Here is a 12,628-nt window from a genome sequence, read left to right on the forward strand (position 1 = left end):
CAGTCCTTGGTGCAAAAAAGGTTGGAGACCACTGACCTAAAGGGTAGGGCCCAAGCATCTGCAGAACTGGTGGCCAACAGTATCATACACACTGACCCCACAGAGAGCGACCCTGCTAGCGGATAGGTTTAGTGAAACTTTCACTCCCTTATTCCCTCCTAACTTGCAACAAACCCTCCCCCAAACTCCCCTCACCCCCCACTTTACATATAGAGCAGGTTCTCAAAGCCCTGTTCACAGCAAAGAACATGGCCTCTATGGGACCAGGTGACATCCCAGGCTGTCTTCTTAATAGGCTAAAATATGAACTACCATCACCACTAAGTACCCTTTTCGGTCATAACCTAACCACAGGGTTTGTTCCTGCAGAATAGAGAATAGCTACAGTTATTCCCCAACACAAAGGTAGCCTAGCAACAGACTCATAAGCCTGACCAGCCTCTTCTGTAAGGCTATGGAACGTATCATTACGGACGTCATAAATAAAGACACAAGTGACCTCCAAACCCTGGAACCTACCAAATTCGGCTTTGTGAAGGGCAGATCTTGCCTAAGTCTGGTGGATGTATTTGAAAATGTGACCAAGGCCATTGGTGAGGGCAGATCTGTGCACACAGCATACCTCAACTTGGCAAAGGCTTTTGACAATCCCACATTTCAGACATTACTGATAAAGTTAGCAAACTGAATGTAAACCCCTTCGTTGTAAGATGAGCTGCCAGCTGTCTCAGAAACAGGACACACACTATCAAAGTGGATGACTCCACATCAACCACCAGACCTGTTACCATTGGGGTGTCACAGAGGTCATTGCTGTGCCCCCTACTATTTGGTATATACTTCTCAACAGTTCATGTCAAAATTAAAGGGTTGTGGCTGACCAAGTTTGTAGACGACTACGAACTAGGTGCAATCATTGAATCCCCAAATCATCATCATCTTTCAGCTGTTCCCGTTAGGGGTCGCCACAGCAGATCACCTGTTTCCATTTCTTCCTGTCCTCTGCATCTTGCTCTGTCACACCAACCACCTGCATGTCCTCTCTCACCACATCCATAAACCTTATCTTAGGCCTTCCTCTTTTCCTGTTACCTGGTAGCTTCATCCTTAGCATCTTTTTCCCTATATACTCAGCATCCCTCCTCAGCACATGTCCAAACCAATGTAATCGTGCCTCTCTGGTTTTGTCTCCAAACCTTCCAACCTGGGCTGACCCTCTAATATACTTATTACTAATCCTGTCCACCCTCGTCACACCCAGTGCAAATCTTAACGTCTTTAATTCTGCCACATCCAGCTCAAACTCCTGCCTTTTTGTTAATGCCATCGTCTCCAACCCGTATAACATAGCTGGTCTCACTACCCTCTTGTAGACCTTCCCTTTCACTCTTACAGGTACTCTTCTGTCACAAATCACTCCTGACACTCCTCTCCACCCACTCCATCCTGCCTGCACTCTCTTCTTCATGTCTCTTCCACACTCCCCGTTACTCTGAACTATTGATCCCAAGTATTTAAACTCATCCACCTTCGCCACCTCTACTCCTTGCATCCTCACTATTCCTCTGTCCACCCTCTCATTCACACACATATATTCTGTCTTAGTCCTGCTGACCTTCATTCCTCTTCTCTCTAGAGCATATCTCCATCTCTCCAGGGTCTCCTCCACCTGTTCCCTACTCTCACTACAGATCACAATGTCATCTGCAAACATCGTAGTCCACGGGGGCTCCTGTCTGATCTCGTCTGTCAACCTGTCCATCACCATTGCAAATAAGAAAGGGCTCAGAGATGATCCTTGATGTAACCCCACCTCCACCTTAAACGCATCCGTCACTCCCACCGCGGACCTCACTGCTGTCACACTACCCTCGTACATATCCTGTACCACTCTTACATACTTTTCTGACACTCCTGACTTCCTCATACAGTACCACAACTCCTCTCTAGGCACCCTGTCATATGCTTTCTCTAAGTCTACAAACACACAATGCATCTCCTTCTGACATTCTCTGTACTTCCCCATCAACACTCTCAGAGCAAAGATCGCATCTGTAGTGCTCTTTCCCGGCATGAAACCATACTGCTGATCACTAATCATCACGTCCCTTCTTAACCTTGCTTCCACTACTCTTTCCCACAACGTCATGCTGTGATTGATCAATTTAATCCCTCTGTAGTTACTACAGCTCTGTACATCACCCTTATTCCTAAAAATCGGTACCAAAACACTTTTTCTCCATTCCTCAGGCATCCTCTCACTTTCCAAGATATCTGGTTAAAAACTCCACTGCTATTTCACCTAAACACCTCCATGCTTCCACAGGTATGTCATCTGGGCCAACAGCCTTTCCATTCTTCATTCTCCTCATAGCTATCCTTACTTCCTCCTTGCTAATCCATTGTACTTCATGATTCACTATTCCTACATCACACAGACCAACGACTGGTGTATTAGTCACAGTCTCAAACTGAATGCAGAGAAATGCATCATTATTCCCTTCAGCACAAACATTGTCCCTTCACATTATCAAATCAGTAACAATACCCTAAGTACCCATGAAGTGGTATGGAACTTGGGATCACGGGTTGACTGCAACCTTAATTTCGACCGCCACGTGTCTGCAGTAAGGAAAGCTTTTCACATAGCTCACTTGATTAGTAAAGGCATCGCCTCGAGAGCAGAAGTTATAACCCCTCCCTATACTCTGCACTTATCTGGAACATAATGGAGTATAATGCCCCATTTGGTGTGTACCATACTAAGCATCTACAGCAATTGGAGAGACCTCGGAGGTTTCTAACAAAGAAGATCAAGGGCTTCTAGCATGTGCCTTGCACAGACTAACTAAAATCCCTGTCACTATACTCCGTTCCGTGTAGACTTCTTAGGGGAGACTTGTGCCTGGCCTACAGAGCAACCCAAAAGTAATGAACACTGCATATCCATAAATCAGATGGGTCTAGGGCTGCCTGTTCCAGGGACTTAAGTAGGACATGCTGAAGGGACAGTGACTGCCACGTCTTTGGAACAGGCTACCAATTCATTTGAAACAGAGCGCCTCTATGACACTGCTCAAGGGGAATCTGGGTGAGTGGATGGGGCACCATAAATTCTTACAGGGGATAGCACCCACAACCTTCCTGGACATGGCTAGTCCATCACTAAATGCAATCTTGGGTATTGACTTGTACCTCTATGTTATTACATTGGGTTGAAACGGCTAGGCTTAAAATGACCTTTCGGTCGATAGCCTAGTAATCTCCTGTAATCTAAATGTTATTTATGTAGTTTTGAATGTTTGAAACTGTGTATATTTGGATCTATACAGAGAAGCTATTTCATTTCATTGGTTAAAAACTTTGATTTGTTTTGATGTATTTAGTAAAAAAATAAATAACTACCCAAAATCAGATGTACATGTCTATATATAGTTTGTGGTGCTCTTAAGCCATCCATAAGTAACATTACTTTCTAGTTATTTTCTTAAACTATCCATAACATTATAGTCTAGTAAATCTCAAAATGTACATTTCCATAAATAAAGGTAAACATTTTTTGACAGTTGTGTTTAATTTTCTTTTTGTTCTTTTTTGCAGGACCTTTTGTACAGGCGAGCAAGGTCGCTAGTAGATTATGAAAATGCAAATAAGGGCCTGGATAAAGCAAGGGCAAAAAATAAAGATGTGCTACAGGCTGAGACGGGGCAGCAGATGTGTTGTCAGAAGTTTGAAAGAATTTCAGAGTCTGCAAAGCAAGGTATTGCAGCACAAGTTTGAACCTGATTGTGTGTGTTTTGGTAGTGTTGTGATTTGTTCAATGAGCTAGGTGTTCCAGGTGGTATCCTTCATTAACTTTGAAGCTAGAGGTTATGAAAACCATATGCAAACAGTGTTTGAATTGTTGGCTCTGATGTAAAAGAGACTACTCTCTGCATGCACTTGAGTTTCTGTGCCCACCCCTCCCTCCCAGCCTTTTTCATCTGTCTCCATTTTCAACACAACAGCCCTACTTTTGAGAGTGCATTATTTTAGTCAATGTATGAAAGTGTTAGCTTGTTTTGTGGGGTTGCATATATGGTACTCTCCACTACTATCATGGCTATGTGGAAGTCAGCATATGTTATGAAAGCATTTATTGAGGGGTTCTTGATGCAGTCTTTTTGTACTCTGTACGCCCAGACATTGCAGTGTAAAAAGCTTGATCATTTGCAAGAGTTTATATTTAGCCAGTGATGTTGCTGAAAGGATTTGTCAAAAATGTTTAGTGCAGAACCAGCTCTGTGGTGCCGAGGGATAAATCCCTGCCTACAGCTCAAGAGCCTGGTGTCCATCTTGTAGCCAGAGTGCCTGTAGGAGCTGGCTGGGGAGTATGGGAGTGAGTGGCTGCTTTTGTCTCATTTATCTCATGGGAGAGAGGTGGTTCTGGATTGCCACTTGAGTGACACCTAAAGGGAGCACTGTTTGTTTTACCTGTGGAGTTGGTCCCCAGAGCGTGTACTGCTCATGGACCTAATTATGCATGCTGGTAGAAACACCCATATGTTTCATAGTCAGCAGCATTAGTGGAGTGCCATTTATTAGTGGGGGTGGTAATAGGAGCCATTTATCAATGGGTTGGTAATAACTCCTGAGGAAGGGTCTTGGAGCTCCCTGTGTCCAACAGACTGACCTTTTCCCTACTGTCCAGCTCTTTCCTCTTTAGGGAAACAAATGGGGTGGGTTATGTTCTCCTGCTAGGGAGTGAATGGGCTTATTAGCTGTTGCCCTGACTGGAGAGAATGCCTGGAAAAGATCTGCAAAGCCTTGGATAGGACAGCATTGTACGTTTTCTGTTCATCTTGCTACAAAGGCCCCTATGGAATAAGTTTGGTACTACTTTCTGATGTGGCTTTTTTAAAAGTCTTGAGACAATGTGCTTATGGGGTAGTGCCCCCTTTACCCTACATGAAGCTTCATGTTTGATCTCCTACCATGCTGCATTTGGAAACTTTGAGTTTGATGCCAAAAAATAACATAAGTGTATGACCAGCTGAAGGCCTGTTACATGGCCCAGGTGGAAGGTCCAGTGCAAGGACCAACAAAAGGTCCATCCAGAGATCTTACATTGGAACATGGAAGGCAAAAGGTTTTAACACCTTTGTTAAATTAGCACTTGAGACTTAGACACACACATTAATAGAAAAGAAAATAAACCATGATAATTTTATATTTATGCATTATGTATTACATGTATGTTTTCTTTCTTTTTAACTTATTATTTTCTCCAGCAGTACATAAATTGCTCAATTCCTGCCTTCATTTAAACCTTACTCTAGGGTCGGTTCAAGAACAAGGTGACCTGTGCAGCTGTGTAGGGCCCAGTACTGACTGGAGCCCAGTAAATGTATGTGGGAGGAAGGGACATAAAAGTAAACTGCTCAGTCTCTTGGCTGCAGTTAGTTACCACTATAAATTGTACCAAAAAGGAAATGGCTGTACAGTTACCATTTGGCTGCTGTATTCTCTCTCATTGGCTGTTTAGCAGCCAGTGAGAGTGAGGCTTCCTGGAGCTTTGCAGAGTTTCACAGTTAAAGCATTTTTTTTTTTTTTTTTTTTTTTTTTTGGAAAGAGCGTTTATTGCAGTTTGCCATGGACTTGCTGTTTCATGGAGGGACAGTTTGCCGCTTGCCATTGTGTTGGTGGGATAGTGTTACGATTTGGTTTAACTGCAGCAACACATTTTGCAAAAGGGATTCAATGCTATATGGATTTACAAACCTGTTAATGCAAGCAGCACAGATTTTCATTTTGCTGTGGATTTGCTGTTATATGAAGGAGCAATTTGCCACATGCCATTGTATTGTTCGGACAGCAATGCAATTTGGATGCAAGCAATTCAGTGTTTGCTGTTGGGATTTGTTGCTATTATATGGGTTTGCAGGCTTGTTGGTGGGGACAGCAGAGATTTGCTGTTGCTAATTTTGGTGATCCGATGCTATCAGTGCCATTATTCATCACGGGTGGGTCCTAGATCCGACCTCGAATCCGAGCCAGCAACTGAAGGACAGATGCAGTGCTCAAGCTCCTCCCCTTCCCATGATCCCTTGCGGACCTACAACCCCAGATCTCATTTGCTGCAGAAACGCTGAAGATGTGATTCCAGCAGCTCAAGCAAAAGATTTCAGATAAGTGACTTAGCTTTTCTTTTTGGGGATTTTTTTTCACTCTTCTTTGTAGTTGTAGCATTATATTTCCCCTATCTCTCTTCTGGGTAGTTAGTCAGGTTTTCCTCCCCTCCTGTAGTTTTTCTAAATTTGTCAGTTCCCGCCTTTTTCACAGGTCCCTTTCCTTAGCTGTCTCTTTCCCCAGTTTGTTTGTGTGCGGGTGTGTGTGTATAACGTGTGATAAGCCCTCTGGCTTTAAGAGATGCTCTTCGTGCAGTCAAAAGATGCCCCATTTTGACTCGCATGAGGATTGTGTTTATTGTTTAGGAGAGAGTCACCTGGAGGTTAAATGCGATATTTGTGCCGCATTCAACCCCGGGGCCCTCATGGATTATAGGAATAAACTCCTGCTCAAAAGACTTGCTAAAGGGGGGACCTTTAGCCTCTGGTTCCTACTCTAAACCCTCTTCGGAAGACCTCTTTCTCGAGGGATTCCCCTGCAGAAAAAAAAAAACAAGGCTCTCTGGTCGCAGATCTCTGGATCCGAGCCCAGCCTCTCTTGTTTTGGATCCGGGCTCTTATGCTCCGAGAACCTCAGGTCAGTCCATTGGATCTGAGAACTTGCATCCTCGGAGGCCCTCGGATCCAACTGTGCACACGGCTTTGGTTCCGACCTGTTTGTTAGATCCTTCTTTGGTGTCGACAAAGCAATCAGATCCGAAGGTCTCGTCATATCTGGTCATCATAGACAGTTCTCCATTGAGATCCCGAAGTTCGGGTCTGACACATAGGAGTCGTTCTCCCTCCCGAGACTGCAGGACAGTGTCAGGGTCTCCGGCCAGGTCAGGATGTTCTTCGGTGTCCTCCAGGTCTTCCAGAAGTCTGCTCTCTACTGATATGAATAGGATGATGAGGCGTTTCCTCAAAGCCCAGATCAAGTGGGTTTACCTTCCCCAGCTCAGTTGCCCAGGGGATCTTCTCCATCTGCAGGACTTCACTCTCCTTGTCTGCCCCCCCCCCCCCCCCCCCGGTTTGGATTTCTAGGATCAGAGCTTTCCCTTTGAGAGACTGTGTCAAGCATCCCACCCTTGCCGACATCGTCGGGGTCCCTGGCTGGCTCTGTTCCGGTGAGGTCTACGTGGGTTCCCAGGGAGTGGGGTCAGGCCTGTAGTTTTCAGACCATTCCCTCCCCTTGTGAGCCTCCACGCTGAACAGCTCAGTAACAATATTGTCTGAGGACGTCGGCATTAGGTGGGAGTTTCTCCTTCCTTCCTGTATGACTGCAGCCATGGGGGAGGAGAGGGGGGCTTTGTCCAGCCTTTCGGCCTTCAAAGCTTTAGAGAGGACCTTCTCCGGTTGGGCAGTTACCTCTCCATCTCTAGGTCCTCCCCAGCCCTTCTCGACTTAGGGCAGCGAGCGTACATCATCCTTCCTGGATCAGCCCTCCTTCGAGCACCTTCAGACAGGCATTACCCTGCTTGGGGTCCCTATCACTTCTGAGTCCTTCCCAGAACCCCCTGTGGAGGAGCCCCCTCAGAAGAGGAAATGCAAGAGGAGGCACTTGGACTCCCCTAGAGAATCCCTCACTGAGGACACAGATTTCGAGGAGGGAGATGGGTCCCCAGGCTTCCGTCTGAGGAAGTGTCCTTCGGGGACATCTCGAGATCCTAAAGCAAAGAGCTGTTGCTCCCCCCCCCCATCTTCAGAGAAATCTGTGTTCCGGAAGGGCTTTGGGACGGGCACATCTTCTACCTGGGTGTCCCCTACCTGCTAATGAGCTTGTAGAACTTATTGCCAGCAGGGTGTGGAAGGAACCTGACATGGTGGAACCAGTTCTCAAAAAGGCGGACAAATTTCTTAGTCCCCCAAAAGACAAAAGTTTCTGGAGTAAGGGCATCTGTGTTGATACCATCGTGGTGGCCGCAGCTACTAAGAAGGAGATCGCTGAGCAGAGCTCAACGGTCCATCCCCCAAACAGGCAGTCTTGGGCGATTGACCATTTCAGAAAGCATATTTCACCTCGGCGACCTTTGGACTGAGAGCAACCAATTACATGGCACATTTTACCCGGCTGCAAAGGGATTTGGTCTTGGAACTCTCCACTTCCTTTCAGGGTTACCACCTCTGGAGAGTTTCCAGCATATCTCCCTGAAGCTTTTTACTCTAACTTCCCTGGCTAACACTTTTATGATGTTGATCTCCAGTGCAGCAGAGGCCACCTCTTGAGCAAGTGGGCACAGACATTCCCATTGGATGGCACTCATGGCTTTGCAGTTGCCAGTTTGTAGAACCTTTTGAGGTGTCTTTTACTAATGCCCCTTTCGACGGGTCACCCTTGTTTAGCTCCTTCCATCAGAGTCATTGACCAGCAGCGAGCAGGAGGGGAAGACTCTGTCCATGGTCAGGATCAAGTTTTCTTCTCCCCAATTATCTTTTTACAAGAATCAGAAGGGATAGTAAGAAACTTTGTTTCTGCAGGGCTCAGTCCTCCTTCCAGGATGCTCCACAGGAATCCCCTTCTACCGGCCAGGGTAGAGGATTTAATGGAAAATGCTGCACTAGAGGCAGAGGAGGTCCGCAGAACCAATGTTATCTGGACCCTTTCTCGGAGATGCCCACTCAGCACTCCTGAGGTGCTGTGCCCGGCTGTCCTACCCTGGAGGCAGTCTGGGGACGACTCTCACTTCACCCACTAGCCTGGACAAGTATCACCTCAGATCAATAACTGTTAAAGATAATTTCTAGTGGTTATTTCATACCCTTCTTCCAGCCCCCTCCAATTCCAAAATCTCTCACAGATGTTCACCCTGCCAAAGGGAGTTGGTCCATCTCAAGGTCCAAGACCTTCTTCAAAAAAGAGCTGTCCAAGAGGTCCCAAACAGGACAAGGATCCGGAATTTACTCTGGCTTCTTCTTGGTGCCATAAAAGACCGGGAACCTGCATCCCATTTTGGACCTCAGCAAGCTAAACCTGTCATTCAAGAAGTCCAAGTTCCGGGTGGTCACTGTACAGTCCATTCTGCCTCTTCTGCGCAAGGACGATTGGATGTGCTCAGTACACATCCTTGAGATATCTACTATCGTATCAAAATCGACAGATGCTCCAGGAGATACCTGCCCTTTCGGTTAGGGTCCAGTCACTCCCAGTTCAGAGCACTGTCCTTTGGACTCGCCACAGCCCCCTCCCAGGCATTTACCAAATGCATGGCAGTGATAGTAGCTCTTCTTCAGCTGCAAGGATTCCAGGTCTTTCTGTACCTGGACGATTGGCTCCTCACGGCCCCCACAAGGCATCAACTGTCTGTGGCCTCCAATTACACTCTTCATTTCTTCCACGATCTGGGGATCACAGTCAACTTCACCAAGTCAAATCTTTCATCCTATCAGAACCTGGAATTTATCGGAGTTCTTCTGGAGACATTGTCAGAGACTGCAGCACTCCCTCCCCACAGAGTTCAAATCATACGGGACCAGATCCTTCAGTTGCTAGCTCACGGATCATCCCATGGCTCACTTAGTTTTGCAGGTGCTAGGCTCAGTGGCAGCTGCCATCCAGCTAGTGCCTCTTGCCAGATATCACGTGCAGGTCCTGAAGTGGACCCTGGTGGTTCAGTGGTTGGCTCAGCTTCACCCCTTGTCCATGGCCATCACGATTTCTCGGGTGTGCAAAAAACATCTTGCTTGGTGGTTTCAGACTCAAGATTTATTTATAAGCAGGCCCTTTTGTCTTCCTCAGCCCAAGGCTACTGTGACCATGGATGCCTCCCTGCTGGGGTGGGAGCAGGGTGGGCATTTTTGGGGAAGGACTGTTCTAGGCAAGTGGTCCCCTGTACAGACCAAATTGCACATAAACGTTATGGAGATGACAGCAGTCCTTCTCATGTTGCAAGCCTTTCAAGAGAGTCTCCCTTTTGGGACTATAGCAGTTCAAACGGACAACATGGTGGTGGTCTGATACATCAACAAGCAGGGGGGAACATGGTCTTATCTCCTGTGCATAGAGGCCATGAGAGTGTGGGAATAGCGATGTCATCCAGGCGCTTTCTTCTTGCAACGCACTTACCCGGCAGTTCCAATGTGCTAGCCGACAAATTCAGCAGGTCTGTCCTGAGTCCTCGCGATTGATCCCTATACCCATCAGTGGCACATCGGATATTCGACTGTTAGCGTCTTCCTTGCTGCGACCTGTTCACCTCCCTGGTCAACCACAAATGAAGCAATTACTTTGCCCTGATCCCCCCAGAGGGGGAGTCTCCCAGGGATGCTCTGGTTCACGATTGGCTGTCGGGACTCCTGTATGCTTACACTTCAACTCCCCTCATCCCCAGAGTTCTGCAGAAAGCCCATCGCCTGAAGACCCTTCTCATCCTCATTGCCCCCTTTTGTTCTTGTCAGCCATGGTTCTCCCTGCTTTGGTTTCATCTGAAGCATCCTCCCTGGGTGTTGCATCCCATTCCGGATCTCATTTCTTACCATTGGGGGCTTCCTGTACCCACTCTTTAGTCCATTCAAGTTAACCGCATAGTTCCTCCATTTCCAGTGATCCTCTCCCAATCTAGGCTTTCTTCTCCAGTGAAGAATATTATCTTGGCCTCTCAGAAACTCTGTACTAAGAAAGTATATTCTAGCAAGTAGAAAAGGTTCTCCATTTGGGCCAGATGGCAAAACCTTGACCCTTTTTCAGCTCCTGTTCCTGACATTCTGCTGTTTAACTTCCTTTTTCCAGGAAGGGGCTAGTTTCTCCACAATTTAACTTCAGTTGGCGGCATGTCAAACTTTCATTTGAACAAGAGTCCCACCTTCTCTTCTCTAAAGCCTTTCTCAAAGGGGTACTTCTCCTTGGACCTCCTATCAAAGATCCCCACCATGGGATCTCACTTTGGTGTTGCACTCTGACACAAGAGCCTTTTGAGCCCACTGCATTGTATGATCTCAAATTCCTAACCTGGAAGACTGCCTTATTGGTGGCCATTACTTCGGCCAAGAGAGTTTCTGAGCTGCAGGCTTTTAATGTCAAGTCTGCCTTTATGGTTTTTATAAGGATAGGGTATCTCTCAGAACTAGTCCTATATTCCCAAAATGGCATTGGAGGCCAACCTTAACCTATCTTTTCAGCTCCCTATTTTCTTCTTTATTCTAACAAAGGGGAATAAATATTTCATTGTTTGGATGTCCATAGACAATTAGGTTTTTATTTTAAGAGGACCGAAGAATTTAGAAAGTCAGATCAGCTCTTTGTAGCTTTTTCTCAGGCCAGAAAAGGTTTGGCAGTTACCAAGGTATCAGTTTCCCATTAGATCACCAGCTGTATTTCCTTCATTTATGACAGCAGGCACATTAATCTTTCGAAACTAGTTAAAACTCACTCTACTCTCAGTGGCTGCTACTTCCGCCTTTTTGGCTAAAATTTCATTGGATGAGATATGCGCTGCTGCTACTTTGTCTAATCCTCACACCTTTGTTATGCATTGTAAGTTGGACTTGATATGTAGGAACAGGGCTTCCTTTGGTTCCACTCTGCTCCGGCATATCCTTCCCCAAGGCCTTCCTGTGTTCATAGTAGCTGGGGACACTGATCCATCCGTGATGAATAATGACATGGAAACATCAGATGGTTATGTACTTACCATAACTTGGAATCTGTGTTATCCAGTGTCCATCAAATTCCCATCCACCTTCCCCCTGCCTTCTGGAGATCTGGTAGGTATGGAGGACGTCTTCCTTTTTAGAGCTGTTTAGTATTATAGGCAGTCCTGACTGCTGTTTCCTTATCCAGCAAACTCGATCTGAGGTTGTAGCTCAGCAAGGGATCATGGGAAGGAGCTTGAGCTCAGGATCTGTCCTTCAATTGCTGTCTCGGATCTGAGGTCACATCCATAATGAATAATGACACTGGATAGCACAGATTCCAAGTTATGGTTAAGTGCATAACACTTTTTTCTGTTAATGGCAGGGGTGGGTGTACTCCCAGGTCCGCTTTACTGGTTTGTGGGCAAGTCACTGAGAATTTTGGCATTTCTGCTGGTGGCAGAATTTCAGGTATGCATGTGCGCACCTCTAGATCCAAGTTACTGGTTCACAGGAAAGCCAGTAAGAATTAACACCAGAAATGAGTTTCATAACTACTGTTAAGAAAATTTGGCAGGCAATCCATTACCATTAGGACTATCCAAGTAATTTGCTCAAAGTTGCACAGTAGGCAGATGGAGCTAAAAAGAGTAAACCCTGTATCTTTGACTGTAGAAGCCAGCTCATTAAAAGCTTGGAGCCCTGTTCCTGTGCTCCAGCTGCCAGATCTTCATTAATTTCTTCATTCTGTGATAAGTCACCGAGGATTACAGTTAGTCAGTAATGCTTGTAGTTCGAGTTTCATTGTTACTGTTCAGAAAATGCATATTCCAGTATCCGATAAGTGCGTGGGAGAACAATCCTTCCTGTTTGTGTCTTGTAGGTACACCAGGAGATTCTTTATTGGGTAGCCA

At 46.1% G+C, this 12,628-nt stretch overlaps 1 protein-coding gene across 1 annotated transcript in view; it reads left to right on the top strand.

The window, feature by feature from the left end:
* SNX6 (sorting nexin 6) overlaps positions 1–12,628 on the top strand; it is a gene marked incomplete in the record, with an annotated part of 1,213,439 nt that overhangs the window by 1,074,828 nt on the left and 125,983 nt on the right. Inside the window, 1 exon segment of the mRNA XM_044074093.1 lies at positions 3,601–3,760. Within this exon segment, the coding sequence (XP_043930028.1) occupies positions 3,601–3,760 (160 nt within the window).

The sequence above is a fragment of the Protopterus annectens genome, chromosome 6.part0, assembly GCF_019279795.1.
Source record: "Protopterus annectens isolate FY-2018-M chromosome 6.part0, PAN1.0, whole genome shotgun sequence".
NCBI lineage: Eukaryota > Metazoa > Chordata > Ceratodontiformes > Protopteridae > Protopterus > Protopterus annectens.